This window comes from Paramisgurnus dabryanus, chromosome 12 (genome assembly GCF_030506205.2).
Source record: "Paramisgurnus dabryanus chromosome 12, PD_genome_1.1, whole genome shotgun sequence".
Classification (NCBI taxonomy): domain Eukaryota; kingdom Metazoa; phylum Chordata; class Actinopteri; order Cypriniformes; family Cobitidae; genus Paramisgurnus; species Paramisgurnus dabryanus.
Genome location: NC_133348.1, coordinates 32,454,178 through 32,472,788, shown reverse-complemented (window position 1 = coordinate 32,472,788; position 18,611 = coordinate 32,454,178). Strand labels below are relative to the sequence as shown.

General features: G+C 36.9%; 1 protein-coding gene across 1 annotated transcript in view; it reads right to left on the bottom strand.

The window, feature by feature from the left end:
* The window catches only part of LOC135750024 (exostosin-1), a 375,787-nt gene that overhangs the window by 46,263 nt on the left and 310,913 nt on the right, over positions 1 to 18,611 (bottom strand). Inside the window, exons 6-8 of the mRNA XM_065268781.1 lie at positions 11,768 to 11,900; positions 5,800 to 5,918; positions 3,579 to 3,674 (exon numbers count right to left, since the gene is read on the bottom strand). Coding sequence (XP_065124853.1) covers positions 3,579 to 3,674; positions 5,800 to 5,918; positions 11,768 to 11,900 — 348 coding nt within the window. The remainder of the gene's footprint in view (positions 1 to 3,578; positions 3,675 to 5,799; positions 5,919 to 11,767; positions 11,901 to 18,611) is intronic.

The window sequence follows — 18,611 nt, the reverse complement described above, 5'->3', positions numbered from 1 at the left end:
CAATCCTATTATTAATCTCAGTATTAAACAACTCAAATTTATCTATATCAGGAAAAAAGTATGTAAGGATTTGGATGTGGCTCTTGATGGCTTATTAGTCACAATACATTTTGATAATGACAAATGGCTTTGATGAACATTTAGATGATCTTTGTTTGTCACAGGGATTCTTACACCCTTCACTGGAGCTGCATTTTCAGTTCTGAATCTTTTCTAGATGGTTTTAAAACTCAGTGCCATGTTTTTGCCTATTTGATCTACTATCACACTTTATAAAATCAAAAACTAAACTGGAGTTAAGACTCATTTGTTTGGTTGTGGTTTATATATCAAACAAAACAGCCTATTAAACATGAAAAGCCTATAAAAGCATGTTTTAATGTTTCATATTGTCATTTTTCCATACGACTTCCAAAAGTGAATCCTATACTACAGTATATAGAGCAAAACTCATTAATGTTATAGTAAAAAGCTGTTAACATTTTGATAAATGATACTGAGATCTGCCTGTCACCATGATGATAATTGAAATGTCAGTCTCATAATGAATCACTTGAAGTGATAAATTGTTTTGTTGGGTCAGTGACGTGCATAAGTCAGATTTTTACATTTCCCCAGTGAAAGCATTTTTAAGTGGTCTAGAAGATGACCAACACACTTTCCCTTAGCCGCTTATGCTTAGTCTTCTAGTCTAACTTTTGACAACTGGCATAATGTCTACTTTGCAGGTTACTATGGCAAGAACTGTCCACTTAGGCAGTCTGACCTGAAACTGGGCTGAGTTTATTTGAAGTAATAAACTGACAGGGAAAAACACAACACCTGCATAACCTAAAATATGTTGCTCTACCTACATCTCTGCATCTTTCACTGGAGGTATGTATTATATTTGCCAAGAATGGTATTAAACGTCATAAATTAGATCTATACTATAAAGTTCATTCATTATGCATTATAAACATATATCAATACGAAGCACTGCTTCATGTAATAAATGCTCTACACTGTATGGTTTGTAAGGATAGGATAATATCTGGTCGAGATAAAACTATTTTAAAATCTGAGGGTGCAAAAAAATCTAAATATAGAGCGGACTTGATGCGCCAGATGATCACCAGATGACTAATCGCTTGTCCCATGTAAGCAGGGTGGGTGTGCTGTTTAAATACCCTTACGGTCGCTGGACACGGCTTTACAATTAAAAAGAATCCGTAAAGCATTATTTTTATATTATGCAACGTAACAGACAATGTGTAGGAACATTTTAGTAACAACAGTGTAAGGGTTGTGTTTGTGTTTTGTTGTAGTCTTTTATTATGAAGTTCTGTCTTTCATGTTCATGTTGAAGGATCCTACCTTAGATCCTCACGTGCAGAATGTTTTATTGTGTTTTTTAGTTTATTTTTAATCATTTATTCACATAATAATCATAATAATTTTATAATTATTAATTATCTATATAATTGTTTATTTGATTATTTAATATTATTTTTATTATTACCATTTTTATGATGTGTCGTGTTCTGATTGGTTCCCTGTCTGTATATAAGCCCTCTTGTGTTGCATTGTCTTTGTCAAGCTTTGTTTAATGTTATGTGTATTTGGTGTAGGTTCCTGTTTTCATGCCATGCCATGTTTATTCTTGTTACATTGTTTTCTTTAATTAATAAACTGCACTTGGGTCCACACTTGGTCTTCACCTCAGTGAGTACTCGTGACAAACAGTAACAATATAGCATTTAAAAGATATTTTATTTTACCCTACCCCTAAACCTACCCGAAACAGATTATTAAAATCATGAACTGTTAGAAATTAAAAGCATAACAGACACACAAGTGTAATCACATTAACTTATTTATTGCGCAATTTATATTTCAAATTTAAATCAAACGTAAATCGACTGAAAGACAGCAATGTCACAAATCTTTAACATAGCATGCAAGAGACAATGAGCTTTTCAGCCAATGATGTTTTGGTGTTATTATTATAGCATAGGAGAACACACGTTTTAAGTGTCATGGCAAACAAACAAAATGTTACAAAATGGTTAAATGATGACAAAATGATTTATTTTAAGGTTTTAAAGTGTAGTCTGGTTTAATATTGTGTAATTCTCTGAATAGCATGAACATTTCATTATGTAAATGAGTAAACTTAAATAAGTGCGAAAATTGAAAACATGCCATAGAAATGCCAATGCCGCAATTTTAATATTTATTAATAGGAATACGTACAAATCTGTACATCTGTAAAACTGTTAATATGTAAATAATTGATGTATTAGTCTGTCTACACGTCGATAGTATACGTTTCAGTGTGTAAGTAAATGTACGTGTGGTACAAGCAGATGGAGAGCTGATAAACACCTTACATTATTGCATTTGGTTCTGATTTGATAATCAATTCACAAATAAATCATTTTGCCTTGCTTCTATTAAGGCTTCAGCTCTTTTAAACAGTTCATTCGTGTCCATTCATTAAGGTTAATTTTCTGTTTAAACAATGAAACGTGATTCTTTTTCTTTCTGGATGGTCTTCCTTAATTTTAATTAAATTAACAGGATGTATCCAGAATCGCAGTTAATATGACAGATCTACATTTCTGTTGGCACAAGACTACAAAACTCCAGCCAATGTGGTTTCAAAGCACAGTACAATAACAAACTGTCAGCTTGATTTATTAGGATTTTGCATCCAAATCAATCCTTTGCTGATGTGAAATTAGGGTGTTATGATTAGTTTGGATTTCTTCCTTATTTACTTGTTGAATCTGGGATGAAATATGCATTTACAAATAAATATGTTTGCAAACTCATCAATCTAAAAAAGTGTTTTTAAATATAAGGGTTTCTTTTAGCTTTGTAAATGGAAACAAAAAGTTGTTTGTTTCATAGCCGAATTACACAAACAAGTTAACTGCATACAAAAAAAATCTCTTAACATGTTAACTCTGACTTTAAGACAACCAACTCCATACAGAAATCTTATATATTGCCATATATAAATATGTGTTTTTTAAATATATTTCATTATGTCAGATTTCACCTTTTCCACTCTGATTATGTGCAGACCCTCGTTTGTAAAGCACTGGCCTGAATACGTTTATGAGCAGTGATATTAAGGCGAACGAGAGAGAGCGAGAGAGAGAGAGAGAGAGAGAGAGAGAGAGAGAGATAGCAGTGAGCAGACAGGTCTGATTCTGAGTCTGAAAGGTGCTAATGATAAGATACACATTGAGAATATTCACATCACCACCCACACACAGCTGTGCAGATATCACACACACAGATTTGTCATTTTAGAGACATTAAATGGTGACATCTGTCTTGTTATGTGTTATTCAGTTTCTTTGCCACAGTAGGTTTGTCTGACTGTGAAAATGTGTGTTTTTCTTTGCTATTCCTGTACTGTATATGGGGGCAGTCACTCTGGTAGCTCAGCTGGTAAAGAATCAGACCCTAAATGCCCACCGTCACAGGAGTTGTCCCCACGATGTTTACCAGATTACATGCAGAGACTAAAAATCATCATCCATTTGTTATGTCACCGCATTGTTTGTTTCTCCTCTTTATCTCACCTTTTTCTTGCTTTCAATAACAGTGAAGGGTGTTGAGATGGAGGGCCACTTGTTTCTGGGTGGTGGAGGCTTCTCACAGTTCCACAGCACTAAAATCTGTAACCACATTAAAAACAACCCATTCTAATGAAGTGCGTATACATTACACGCAGTGTGTGAAGTAGTGCAATACATACACCAAATTCCAATTTTGCCTGTATATGTATTGCTTTCTCTATTTTTCTGTTTTAAATCATTGTCGCTTTGGTTTGGTGTTAGATTTGGGATTTGCATTAGGATGTCATTTAATATACATGTTTCTCCATGTTTTTGTCTACGTTTAAACCATCGTGGGTTGGAATTGGGGTTTGGATGTCATTTTATGAATCAAAAAGTTGTTCTTACCCCAAACCCAATCGACAATGGTAAAAAAACTATTCATAAAACGACATCAAGAGATGCTCCGTATCATTTGCACACAAAATTGGAATTTGGCATATGTATTGCGTGATTTTTCACACTGCGTGCTATTGATATGCAAATCATGAGAATGGGCTGTTAAAACACATAAGATGCAATGTATATTTAATTCTTTCCCTGCCATTGATGAGTTATCTCGTTGAATAAGAAAAAAATATTTGTATAAAAAAGCTGTTTTTATGTTAATCTGTAATGCTAATAATACTGTAATATTGTAAATTATCAACTAGATGGCTGATACTAATTTATAAAAAAAACTGAAGCAACTTTTTTTTACTAATTTTGTTTTGATATTCTTTACGAATCTGATCTCTAACAAAATCCCAAAAATGCAATTATTTTAGCTTTTGCTAAAAAATATTTTTAAAGAAAAATACCAATTTGTAAAAAATATAGATAGGATGAAACGTTTTTTTTCCCGTTTTGTTTGTTTGTTTATTGTTTGTTTGAAAGCAGAGGATCTGTTCTTTCATTTTTATATATTTGTATGTTTATATATTTTTAGAATAAAATTTTTCTAGAATGCATTTTGTAAATTACAAAAAATGCTGGTGGGCAACTTTTCAAAAAATGGCTGGCAGGGAATGAGTTAATAAACATACACCTTTGCTTTATTTAGTCTGTGACGGAAAACATACAAACTGTCTGTTGTTGGGATTGTTCCCCATTTTTTGTAGGGAAACATCCAGCTTAACACTGCCCACATGCAAACTGACCTTAATTTTCAAACAAATCCCATGCATTCATTTATTATAGTTCAGAGGTTTGGAGGCTCCAGCTCACGCAGCTGCACATCACATAGGATAGTAAAGTGTCCATTGAATGCACATTTAAAATTCGGTAACACTTTATTTCGATAGTCCACTTTAGATATTTTACTTAAATGCTTAATATCTACTAACACGTTATTGTGATGATACCTTAACAGACATAGGTATCTTTGCAGGTGCATGTCAACTTATTCCACTTACCCTAAACTCTTCCCTAACCCTAACCCTTACAGTCTACTAATACTCTAATGAAAGTTAGTTGATATGGTTTCAAATTAATGAAAGTTAGTTGAAAGTTATTTATAGTAGAATGTCTAAAGTGGACTATCAAAATAAAGTGGCTGATGACCCGTTTTATGCCCTAAAGAGGTGGAACACAACTGCACAAAGGCACCGGTGGAGGTGCGTCAGGCAGCAATGCCCAGCAGGTCGACCATTAGCCTGTATTTTGATAAGTAATGAAAGTTAGTTGATATGGTTTCAAATTAATGAAAGTTAGTTGAAAGTTATTTATAGTAGAATGTCTAAAGTGGACTATCAAAATAAAGTGGCTGATGACCCGTTTTATGCCCTAAAGAGGTGAAACACAACTGCACAAAGGCACCGGTGGAGGTGCGTCAGGCAGCAATGCCCAGCAGGTCGACCATCAGCCTGTATTTTGATAAGTAATGAAAGTTAGTTGATATGGTTTCAAATTAATGAAAGTTAGTTGAAAGTTAGTATAATGTCTAAAGTGGACTATCAAAATAAAGTGTAACCTAAAATTCGAGCCGGAAGGGTTTTCGTCAACTGTTTTCTGAATACTATGAATTTGGATTTCAGATGCTGCGTAAGCGTAAAGTTTGGTCCACTGTGCAGCCAAGTGGCCAAGAGCCGCCATCTCCTAGTATAAATGTCATGCACTCTTGCAGTGTAGACAGTTTTGTTTTTTATAACAGAAGATATAATTTTTGTCTTATTGCTTGATTTCAGTGTAGATTCCTTGCTCTTACCTGCACGCAGAACTTGGACTTGGCAACCGCGTGGATGAGTTTGAATATGGGCTGCTGCTGGGACTGTAAAGATGTGACCGCTTGAATGACGGCTGTAAAATCCTGAGACGGACTCTTACCTGAATTAATCAAAGACACACGCGAACCCACATTAAAGCTACATTTAAGATTAGCCCAAAAACCATCAGCTGCTATTGTATAACATCTCTCTGGGTTTATATCAGATTGCTTCATGGGAGCCATTTAAAGAAAGCACCTGTTTTTCATTGCTCCTCCACAGAGGTTTGCTTCATTTATCTACATTTGCGACGGCAACTCCGGTAATCCGACAGCTATATTAAGCCTCTATTACATCACAATAAAAGCTACTACAAAGAACAGCGAACCAGAGAAGATAAAACTGGTCAAATTAATTGATCAAAGCTCAGAAACTTTTGTAGTTTAACCATAAGCAGATGAGAACAGAAAATAATAATTAAATTTGAGCTGAATATCTAATACATATCTCTGCAAGTATTCACTCCATTACAGAGCACACACATCAACTACACACTAATGAAAAACACACACAAACACCTGCTCATCTTTTCATATTAGAAATGAGAGTAAACACATGTGGCTTTCTGTTCTCTAAGGAGGACTCTCATCCCAAAACACGGCTCAAACTGTGAGCTTAACCCCCTCCTCCAAACAACAGAATTACATAAAATGTGGTAAATTAGAGAACTCATCAAAGATGTTAAATAGACTGGTGAATAATATACATTAAACGCTTGTCAGATGATTGACAGGCCTGATTGACTTTTCAATACACAGACACAGAATCTTTTCCCTCTTGATGGCTAACAGATATCGGTACAAACACACATACACAAACAACAGATGCAGACTGTCTAACAAACTAACACGATCACAGCTGAATTATAATCATACAAAATTGTTTCTTTGATGAAGTATACACAAAAAAAACAGTAAAAATAGTCTCGTAATTAGCACAGTAATTATGATTAAAACCCTTTTATGAACTCATAAACCTTCTGATGCATGAATTTATTGAATCACAAAAGATAAAACATCTTCATGTTTAACTTCAAAACAAGAACATAATAATTATGTGTTTCTTTCTTTCTTTCTGTTTAAATTATATATTTTGAGATCTCCACAGATTCAGTTCAATCCTATTTATATAGTGTTGCATTGTTTCAAATCAGCATTACATAAAAGAAGGAAAACTTCTTTAAATATTAAATATATAGAATACAAGGAATAAACTGAAGTTAAAGGGACTTTCCACTTTTTTTGAAAATATGCTCGTTTTAAAGCTCCCCTAAAGTTAAACATTTGATTCTTATTGTTTTGGAATACATTCAGCCGATCTCCGGGTCTGGCGGTAACACTTTTAACATAGCCTTAGCATAGGATTTGCCATGGCTGAAGGAGGCGCAATGATATTACACAGTCCCGAAAATAGTCCCTTTGGTAACTTTAAATAGCAGGGGACTATTTTCAGGCAGTGCGTAATATCATTGCACCTCCTGCAGCCATGTTACGACAGCAAAGTCCTTGATTATTACGCCAGAATGAGAGTATAGTTCATAGCCATATCTGCCTAGAAAATCACAACTTTTAATTTTCCGTCTGTCTTAGTACACGATGTAACAACAGAAGAGTCAAGTTTTAAATAGGAAAAATTTCGATTATTCAGATTTAATGAATTATAAGCTATGCTAAAAGTGCTACTGCCAAACCTGGAGATCAGCTGAATAAATTTCAAAAGGGTAAAAATAAGTTCCAAGGGAGCTGGAAAATGAGCATATTTTTTGAAAAGTGGAGTGTCCCTTTAAATGTTTGTAATGTAAAGGAAATGGCAATTTGCTAAGAATATAACCTTACATACATACAATATATCTTTTTTAATAATTTTTAAATATTGGGTTGCACTAATGTTTTACTATAAATGTTCTTATCAGGCCCGGAGTGGGTAATCGGGAGAACCGGGAGGATTCCCGGTGGGCCGCTTCACTTTTGGGCCGGTCGAGGTTTTTTTATTTTTTACATTTGTCACGTTAGTGAGTCTATCTTCTATTAAATGACACTTCACACGTTTCGCATTGACACTGCAGCGCGCAGCCTCTGCATGGGTTGTACCATGTGAGGGAGTTTTCCCCTCCCCTCCCATAGAGTTGGTTCGGTCCATAGCATGTCTTTTCCAAAACTTTTCTCCGGTAGTCTGGGCCGGCCCTACCGTATACGCGTCTGAGAGGAGGAGGGCGTAAAAAACAGGTTGAAGAAAAAAGCCATTTGAGGAGGATGCTGTTGCTGCCAAATGTGCCAAACTTACAGATTTATTTTCAAGAGGACAAACAAAAGTGACAACAGGTAACTTAAAGAGAAATAAGCCTAGTAAGTTAATGGTTAGCATTAGCAACGTAATTATTCGGCTAATACCGTTTTCAAACTATTTACAAGCCAACATTTTTTTAGTTAAAATATTAGCCTTTTGTGTATAGGCTACATGCGATTCATAGACTTTGCAAATATTATGCAAGCAGCATCTGAGCAGTCCCCCGCTGAAAACGAGGAGGCAATGAGTAAACAATATGAATTAAAGTTATTTAACCCTCAGGTTGTGTTCAGAACCCTATAACACCTTTTGTGTTCCCAGTCAAAAATGACCAGCCTAAAAAAAGCTTATAAATCACTTTTTATGCTATATATTTACCCAATATTGGATTCAATATTTTTGTCAAATTGTTTTCTTTTTTAATTAAGACTGGGTTATATATTTCTATTTGCATCTGATTAATCATAGGCCTCATAGCATTAGCAATGCTAATAATTTATCAACCTTTTCTTGTGGAATAGACTCTAAAAGGGCTGGGCTATTTTTGATCCATAATGGGTAAATATTGGACAGAACACGCTGCTGGGTTAAAATTGACCCAATGCTGGGTTGTTTTAACCCAACTGTTGGGTTATTATAATCCATGGTTGCATAACAACAACCCAACATTGGGTTATTTTTAACCCAGCATTTGTTCTGTCCAATATTTACCCATTATGGGTAAAAAATAACACAGCCTTTTTTAGAGTGTAGAGGAATATTTTTGTGAACTTCTCATCTTAAGTTAAATATTATTTAACTTTTACCTTATTTGTTGAACCATGATATTAATAAAAACTATAGTAAGAGCTGAACTGTTGCTTTATTTATCCAATTTGAAAAAAGTGCTAATTTGGAATAACACTATAGAAAAAGTGGGCCGGTCTTGGGCCTGAAACTCCCGGGCTGAAAAGTGGCCCCACTCCGGCCCTGGTTCTTAGAAATAGTCACTTTTATTATTTATTTCTTTTGACTGTCCACCTTTGCAAGGTGTTTCCTTGCCTTAGGACTAAGAAATGCCTAAGGCAGGGTATAGGGATATAGTGGGTTAAACTGTTGTAATCCATGTTTCCCATCAACAGACACTGATACTAAGGCCCTGTCCACACGTACAAAGGTATTTTCAAAACCGTACCTTTTTCTATGCAGTTTGGCTGTTCGTCCACATGCAAACGCAGTATCAGGGGTCTCATTTATAAAGCCCATTCTCCCATTAAGTTTGTTTTTCAAAAATCACAACCTTTGCATGGGAACTGGCATACACACGTTTCCAGCCCCGTTTTGTGCGTAAGCCAGTTTCCATGCAAAGGTTGTGATTTATAAAAAAACAAACTTAATGGAAGAAAGGGCTTGTAGGGTGGGATCTGTGGATGATTCATGTTCGCACACTTGCAGGTGATGTGTGATTTATCTTAATATTTTTTGGCGAAAGCCATTTTTGGATTTTATGCGTACGTAGACTTTTATTAAAGGATAATTTCGGTATTTAACACTTTGAGTCTCATTTCTGGTTTGTTTTGGATGAACTACAGTGATGGACACAGAAATTTTGACAATGGGTCGTGTCTTGAGTTTTTGACTCGTTTAGAAGCGTCTCTTGACTGCTTCAGAATGGAAGTCAATGACCATGCACAAACATGTCATTAAAACAACACTTAACGTTCATTTTCAAAACTGTGCTACTCACTGAGTGGTTTGTGGTGTTCGTTGATGATTAAAAACAAATATATTGGCGCAATGTATGATTTCAATCCGTGTTATTTGCTATAGTGGAACTATTTATTCAGATACCTCACAACCGCGTATATACTTCCGCTCTATATTTGAGTCTGAAGCGTTAGCACACTCCCGACCACTTGATGGCGACAACCACTTTGCCATACAAGTACACTCGGTGTCTAGCGTATAGACAGTCACAATCGAGCTCAACTTCAAACCTAAAGCTGGTCACTGAGCCATCAAATATGGGAAAAATTTCTTCTGATTGAAACCGATCGAAAAAACTACAACCACATGTAAACAGACCCCTTTTCTGTTTCCGGCGGCGGAGTGATATATCAGCGAACAATGAGTCTTCCAAGAGAAGTCAATGGAATTTTACAAAATGCCAAATAAAACACGACAGAAACTGTATTTCGCTACACAACTTGTCTTTAATCATCAACGAACACCACGCACCACTTGGTGAGTAGTACAGTTTTGAAAATGAACGTTAAGTGTTGTTTTAATGACATGTTTGTGCATGGTCATTGACTTCCATTCTGAAGCAGTCAAGAGACGCTTCTAAACGAGTCAAAAAGTCAAGACACGACCCATTGTCAAAATTTCAGTGTCCATCACTGTAGTTCATCCAAAACAAACCAGAAATGAGACTCAAACCCTGCTGAAAAAACCAGCATGGACCAGCATGGGAATTATGCTGGTCTATGCTGGTCTTGCTGGTATGCTGTTTTTTTTCAGCAGGGAAGTGTTAAATACTGGAATTATCCTTTAAGGATCCTATGCACAGTTTTATAAATGAGGCCCCAGGTGACTGAAACTGAACTTTTATGTAAACTTCTGCCAGGTAAAGATTTTCAGAAACTCTGATAACAGCGTTGTCATGTAGCCGGTGAAATCTGAGTTTTTGGCCTGTGAGACTCTGCAACGGCTTCTGATTGGCCAACATATCTTTACAGTTAGGAATACATCGCCATCTGTTGGTTTGGCATGTTCTTGACGCTTATTACCGGGTTTTTGTTTGTGTGGATGCTGAGATTTTTTTCAATGAAGGAGGGGAAAACTCTGTTTATAAAAATACTTGTGTATGTGTGGATTAGGCCTATAACACTGCAATGGTTTAATTTATAGTCTGCAGGGCTTTTTCCATTTGTATAATTAAAAATAAAAATGTCAAAATATATAATATTATGATATATTACCCAGTGTGCAAACTTAATGCAACTGTGGTAAGAAACAAGAAATTTCAAAAGATGCTAGTAGATCATTTTGAGTTCAGATTAGTACTTTGTCTCATTTCTATAGAATAAAGAATGACATCTTTAGGTACATTATGCATCTGGTGCAAAACAGGGACACAAAAAGCCATCGCCACAATCTGTTGGTTAAGTCTGATAATATCTCACAGGCCAATAACCAGCAGCACGTATCACAGGTAGCCAGATTTATAGTGTATCCCTGGCTGAGTGGATCACGCAGTATATCACAGCACAGTGAAGTGAACCCAAGTTATGGCCACAGACAGCGAGTCTAAACTGTCCTGTCATCAAAATTATGGAAAGCAAGACTAACAACGCCCGTGACAGCGAGTAAGAACCAATCTATCACTCCTGCAACACAGATTTACTGCTGACATGTAAGGCCCAGGGACAAATCGATTGCAAACCCTTACTGTACATGCACATGCAAAAACACACAAGCTGGCATTATGGATGAATATGGTTGACATAAATGTTGATGATCCACTGCTACAGTGCACACACACACACACATTGCTTAGGGCAACATCTATCTGAGTTATGATTTAATTTTCACTGCAACAAAGTTTTACTGCATTGAGCTGAAGTCACACACACACAAACTCACCGAGTGGCGAGTAGTAAAACGGGAAGAGGGCGGGGTCGCTGGAGAATTCTGGAAGTGCGTAGAGTCCTCCGGGTACAGAGTTCCACATCAGCCTGCTTCTGGACATGTGCATCCGGATCCTGTCATGAATAATCTGCAAGAAAATACGTACACCGAGATCTTCACTGTGTGGATCTGTTTTGTTAATATTAACACATTTAGAGGTTTCAAGTGTGTCATGCAACAATGTTTAGATGAAAGCTATTGATCCTGATTTCATTACTGGAAAATGCAATGGTGCAAGTCTTCAAAACAGCAAACATTGGAACAGCATTTCATTCCTGCTTAACGGACAGTGACACATCGCAGTGAGTCAGTTTATGGGTATCCTCCAGCAAAGCGCTAGTGTAATACGGCCTAACCAGGAGTGAGTTTCAAGAGACAAGCAATTTGTTTGTGCACATTGAAAGTGTAAATGCAGAGAGACATAATGCAATTACAGAGCATCTTAAAGGTGGGGTATGCGTTTTCTGGTAAACGTTGTTGATATTTCAAATCACCAAACAAACACGCCCCTACCCCCAAAAGGATCTGGAACCTTACCCAACGCAGGCCATGATTATGGCTGAATTGGCTGTGCCAGCCGGCCGATCATATGAAGTTGTAAATGAGTGAAAGCAATGTGTGTTACTATAGTAATCTAAGTTGAATGTGTTTTGGTAGTACTGCGTGTTTTAACATTTGAATGGTTTTGGTCTGTTTCACCCGACACAAGAGGAAGAGGCAGAGGTCGGAATTTTGCCGTGGACAGGCGGCTGGAAACAGATAACGTAGATTGCAAGCACATGTTGAAGACTCAAAGACTTGATGTAACGCATGTAAGTGTCAATATTTGTTATTACCCTGTAGAGGTTTGACAGAACCGAGTGCTCTATCCTTCCCATCATTAGTAGACATGCCCTTACTGCTGATTAGCTACAAGTGTGTTTTGGTACTTGGCCCGACACACTTTTTTAAAGTGTTTTTTAAATAAAAATGATAGCGCAACTGATATGTGGAATCTGAACTAAAGGGTCTTCACAGGTCCCCTTAGATCTGAAAACCCGAGGTCTGAGGTGCTAGATCATGAAGAGCCTTGTAAGTAAAAAGTAAAATCTTGAACTAGATGCGGTATCTAATCGGAAGCCAGTGAAGGTGCTCTAAAACTGGAGTTATGTGCTCATTCAATGGTGTTCGTGTAATAATTTGCTGAATTTTGAACCATCTGAAACTTATGGATGAATTTCTGTGAGACACCACTGAGTTAAGAGTTACAATAGTCAATTCGAGAGGTAACTAATGCATGCACAAGGAATGCAATACTATTAACAGAAAGAGAAGTTCGGAGATGATTGATATTACGCAGATAGTAGTATGCTGATCGTGTAATATTATTGACATGTGCCTCGAAAGAGAGAGTACTGTCGAGGATGACACCTAGACTCTTGACTTGAGAAGAAGGAAAGATAACAGAGTTATCAATATTAAGTGAGAAGTTCTCACAATTACGCATTTTTTCTTTAGTACCTACTAGTAAAATTTCACTCTTAGCGCTATTGACCTTAAGAAATTTGCATGTAAACCATGATTTAATTTTAGAGAGACAGAGCAACTGAGAAGAAGATTGAAACATCGAATTAGGCTTAGAAGATATATAGAGCTGGGTATCGTCCACGTAGCAGTGAAAATGTATATTACATTTTCGAAAAATTTGACCCAGAGGCAATCAATACACGATGAACAGAATAGGGCCCAAGACTGAACCTTGAGGAACACCACACACCATCATATGACCTTTGGTTACTGCATCATCAAGTTACTATCTTGTTTTTGGTAGAATGTAGTCAATCCTATTTTTCTAGACTTAGCAAAATGTGTGATGTTGTTACAATTGTGAAAGTCTGTGAGGTTCGACCTTCGAAATGAACGGAGTGAACCAGTGATTAAAACCTAAATAAATACAGTCCGCAGGGAGGCTCAAGTCGAGAGACAGTTTAAGTGTATCCTGATGAGACATCTCAATCTGGGTTCTCCCTGCAGAATATTATACACCCCATTCGTGGTTTGAGTGTGTCTTATTTTTGTTAAGGTTCATAAGTATTTTAAACCTGACACAATACTTTAAAGGGATAGTTCGGCCAAAAATGATATTAAACCCATGATTAACTTACCCTCAAGCTGTCCGAGTTGCATATGTCCATCGTTTTTCAGACAAACACATTTTCGGATATTTTAGAAAATGTTTTAGATCTTTCAGTTGATTAAATGTGAAGTTAGGGGGTCCACAACCTTCAAGTCCAAAAAAAGTGCGTCCATCCTTCACAAAATACATCCAAACGGCTCCAGGATGATAAACAAAGGTCTTCTAAGGGTAATCTGCGCGGTGTTGTTGTAGAAATATCCATATTTAAAACTTTATTAACGTAAATAACTACCTTCCAGTAGCGCCGCCATCTTAGACTCCTCTGTATTCAGGAGAGAGTTTTACCGTAGTGTTCGCACTTTTCTTAGTGACGTATGACAAATTCGGAGGGCGGGGGCACAGAGCAGAAGCAGAGTAGCCTCCGTAGGCTGCGTAAGCTCTCAACCTGAATGCGGACGCAACTAAGATGGCGGCGCTACTGGAAGCTTAAAACTTGACTCTTCTGTAGTTACATTGTGTACTAAGGCCGACAGAAAATTAAAAGTTGTAATTTTCTAGGCAGATATGGCTAGGAACTATACTCTCAAACTGGCATAATAATCAAGGACTTTGCTGCCGTAACATGGCTGCAGGAGGTGCAATGATATTACACCCTGCCCGAAAATAGTCCCCTGCTTTTGAAAGTTACCAAAGGGACTACTATTTTTAGGCGCTAGGTAATGTCATTGCACCTGAGAGTCAAATGAAAATCAAATGTTTAACTCTAGGGGAGCTGGAAAATGAGCATATTTTCAATAAAGTGGAGTGATAGTTCACCTAAAATAATTTACTCACACTCATTTCTTTGCTCTTCAGAAGCCAAATGCAGATGTTTTATAAAGTGTTGTTTGGGTTTTCTGTTTACTATGCGAGTGGATGATCACCATCTCAGTCACCATCCACTCCCATAGTAACAAGAAAACCCTTCAAGCTATAAAAGCTCCAAAAAAGTGTTAAACAAATAACTACGTTCCACTTATATTTTGTGACATATATTTTAAGTGTCATGAACACATGAAGCTGTTACACATTATTTAAAAGTAAACATCCTAAAGCTACCTAAACAACAGAATGTGTAATGAAAGAGAGGCAACACTTATAGGATTTGGGTTCTGAGGATTTGGGTTCTGAGTCAAACAACATGAAGGTGATACATTGTTTAGTTTTGGGTGAACTATCCCTGAAACAAGTGGATTCTGGTTTGAAGGGAAGAACAAGTAACTTCGTGAAAACAAGGATGTCATCTAAATCTTTTAAATTACTAACAGTTTAAATGCATGAGCCAACTGTAGCATGTTTATCTCCTCAAAGATTTTTGCTTCTAGATACAGTTTTTTGTGTGGGATCCAAACAGAAAATCAACATGGCTTACTACCCTTCGGGGGGAAACGTACATACAAACTTAATTAAACACATTAATCTTTTTTTTTCTCAAGACTAATTAATCACAGTCCATCTCATCCCAAAACAACGAGGCTTAAGATCTTTAAACTAAAAATAACCTGTAATGCGCACGTGCCTTCTTTACAATGTGTCTCCCCAAAGCACTCACTGGTTGCATCTGATTGGTTCTTTCTCTCTTGAGTCGAAAAATGCATAATTAGGATAAACTACACTCTGATAAGGTAATATGTGTGATCTCTGGTGTATGTGTATGCTGGTGTATCTCAGAGCCTTACAGTGTTTCCCAACCTTTTATCTGCCACGGCACAGTTTTGATAAGTAAAAAATCATATGGCACACCACTATCACAATAAGCATTATCAGAACTGCACAAACCTGTGAAAAGTGGATTATTATGCTGTATTAAATGTAGTGCTCACATTTAATGTGAAACTTGATCTTGTTTGATGAACACAAAGATGATATCCTGGCTGGAATTGATGAGAGTGACACATGCAGCTGTGACCAACTCAGCAACCTGGTAGTTAGCTTCAAGCACTTTTTCAAACACTATGCACACCAAACAAGCCATCACGACACACTAGTGTGCCGCGGCACAGGAAAACACTGCCTTAACATGCTGATGCTGTAATGTGTTGTTTGCGGGGTGAAGCAATCCTGTCAGATCTACACAGTAAGTGAATCGTTGTCTCGCTGGAGCAGGGAAATGAACTCAGTTTGGCATACAGTATGTTCTGGAGGATGTATGTTTTCGCCAGTATACCGGAGCCCGTGGAGATATCATATGATATATATTTAGCCAGCATTTATCATTGCATATACACACAAACAAATACACGACTACATTTTTAAAGTGCTTTTCCTCATTTGTGAACATGCAATATTACTGAAGTCTGTTCCCATGTGTACATGATTTATTTCTTATATATTTAAAGAGCTCAAATGCAAAGGCCACTAAACACCAATTTTGTCAAAAATGAGATAAAGATATTGATGAATGCTCTTAGAACATATCATAAGCTCATCAAATACTTTCACTTCGAATCCGCTTAATCCCAATTTTTCAGCAAAGTCCTCTAAGTGCACGGAAGAATTGAATGAATGAAGGCGTGCGTACGTCACAGTTTTTTACCCATTTACTCTTTCCCCGCCATTGACGAGTTATAATTGTTCATTATAGTAGAGTATAATTGTTTCCAGCAGATTATCACCAGATCTCACTTTTCAGCTGTGTTGGGAAAGTGTTTTAAAGAGATGTTTTTCTGAAGGAAACAGTTACTTAGATTGAACCATCACAATACAGCTTTATGAGGAAGAGATCAGTCGATACATCCTAGATTCAAATTCTGCAACAATGGCATGATGTATTTCCCCAAAATGGACATACATGCTGTTTTTGTTGACTTCATTCGAGTTTTTTAAACAATTGAACTTTCTCGAATGCTTCATTCCTTAGCTACGTTGCATGTCAGATGACCTTATTAAAGAAACTATCGGATTAACACACATATATAAGGATACTAAAACCCATAGAGATCTAATACCCTTTCAAATGCAGATTGACCACCCAAACATGCAAACTAGTAAGAAATAAATAGAGTAGTTTCTGTGATTTAAGGTATGCACACCAAATCTTTTACGCTAGCAGCGTATGTTTTTTCCAATGAGAAGCACAGCATTTTTAAAAAACCCAGCAGCTGGCAGGGTTTTGTCTGCACTGAAAGCCGGTGCTCTGTTTTTTTTCCGCGCTGAGCCCAGAGAAAAAGATTTAACTTTGGGTGAAAAGCTCAGCACGTCAATGTCGGCCGTCCAATCACAGTGGAGGAGGGGTGGGATCAATATCAAAACAACCAACTGGCGCATCGTTCAACAACTTATAAACAAAGCACTCGGCTGAAAAAAGCTGGCATTGCAGCCACGTAAATAAATAAAAGAGACTGAAAAAAACTACTTTACAAGAAAAAAATGTCAGACGCACTTAAAGGGTTTTGCATCTGAGCTCTTCATTTGTATTTGTATTACTTTATGTGTAAAACTTTCTAATTAAGCAAATTTATGGACTGCACTTTTGAATAACTTCATACAGTACATCACACTGAGAGAAATGTTCGCTTTGACCAATATGTAGTTGCTTTGACCATGTCTTTCAGTGTCTTTGTGTCACCACTTTTAAATGAATAGAAGAAAAAAATCAGTCTAGAGTCTGAGCTCAGAATTTCACAGCACGTCACTCCGCTTAAAGTGATCCGAGCAGAAAAGACGTAAGGGATTAGGAAAGCCCTGGATACAGACAAAGGTCTCTGCAACCTGAAAAACACAGCATGCATCCGTTCACAGGCAGACAACGCATACAGTGTTATTGCGCAATGTACCTGGACCCTCACATACACTGAAAAACTGGACCTTACTTCGGCCATAAAGGGGAAAAATTACGGTATTGTAGTGTTTCACAGCTAGGTCAGGTGTGTTCTTATAATGTCATAGGCAGCAGGGATAAGAAAATGCAACTTCTGTTATGTTTTAAAGGCTGTGTTTCTAATTTAAATAATTTAGGTGCACATTTATTCTGTAGCCAGATCAACACAACAGACTCCAGAAAGGCATGGTCAACATGGGTTGAAGTTGTGTAAATTCTGGTTCACCAGACGTGGGATCCATATAGTATGGTTTGGGCATGAATTTCTGAAAACATTTATAGTCCGTATTGTCCATCATTTTATTCTGGGATTGTTTTTAAAAGACTTGTAGTATTTTATGTTTGCACACTGGCTAAACTAATTAATACTCTGGAATAACTGGTACGCACACGACATATACTGAACTTGTGTTTATTCTGCCATCTTAGAATGAATACACTCTCGCGAGAGTACTGGGATCTTGCAGAGAGTACGGTGTCCCTTTTAGGACATGCAGTAAGGATGTTACAAGACTTTCAACACCTTTTTTTACTGGATGAAGAAATACAGAATCCAAGTGCAAACTTCACAACTAGCTGACCAAGGCTGGCCTGTGCCGTGAAAAACAATGCATCAGGATGTGAGGGAATGTTTGTGTAAATCTTTATGCATTTTGTGCTTGTGTAGTAAAGGTCTTGAAAAGAGCCAGCGTGTTTGATCATGACAGGTACCATATCTTAATATGTGACGGCGGTTGGTGATGAAAGCATTCAGTGAAGACAGAAAAACAAAATGAGAAAGAGACGACCTCAGAAATCAACACACAAAAAAAGAATTTCAATCA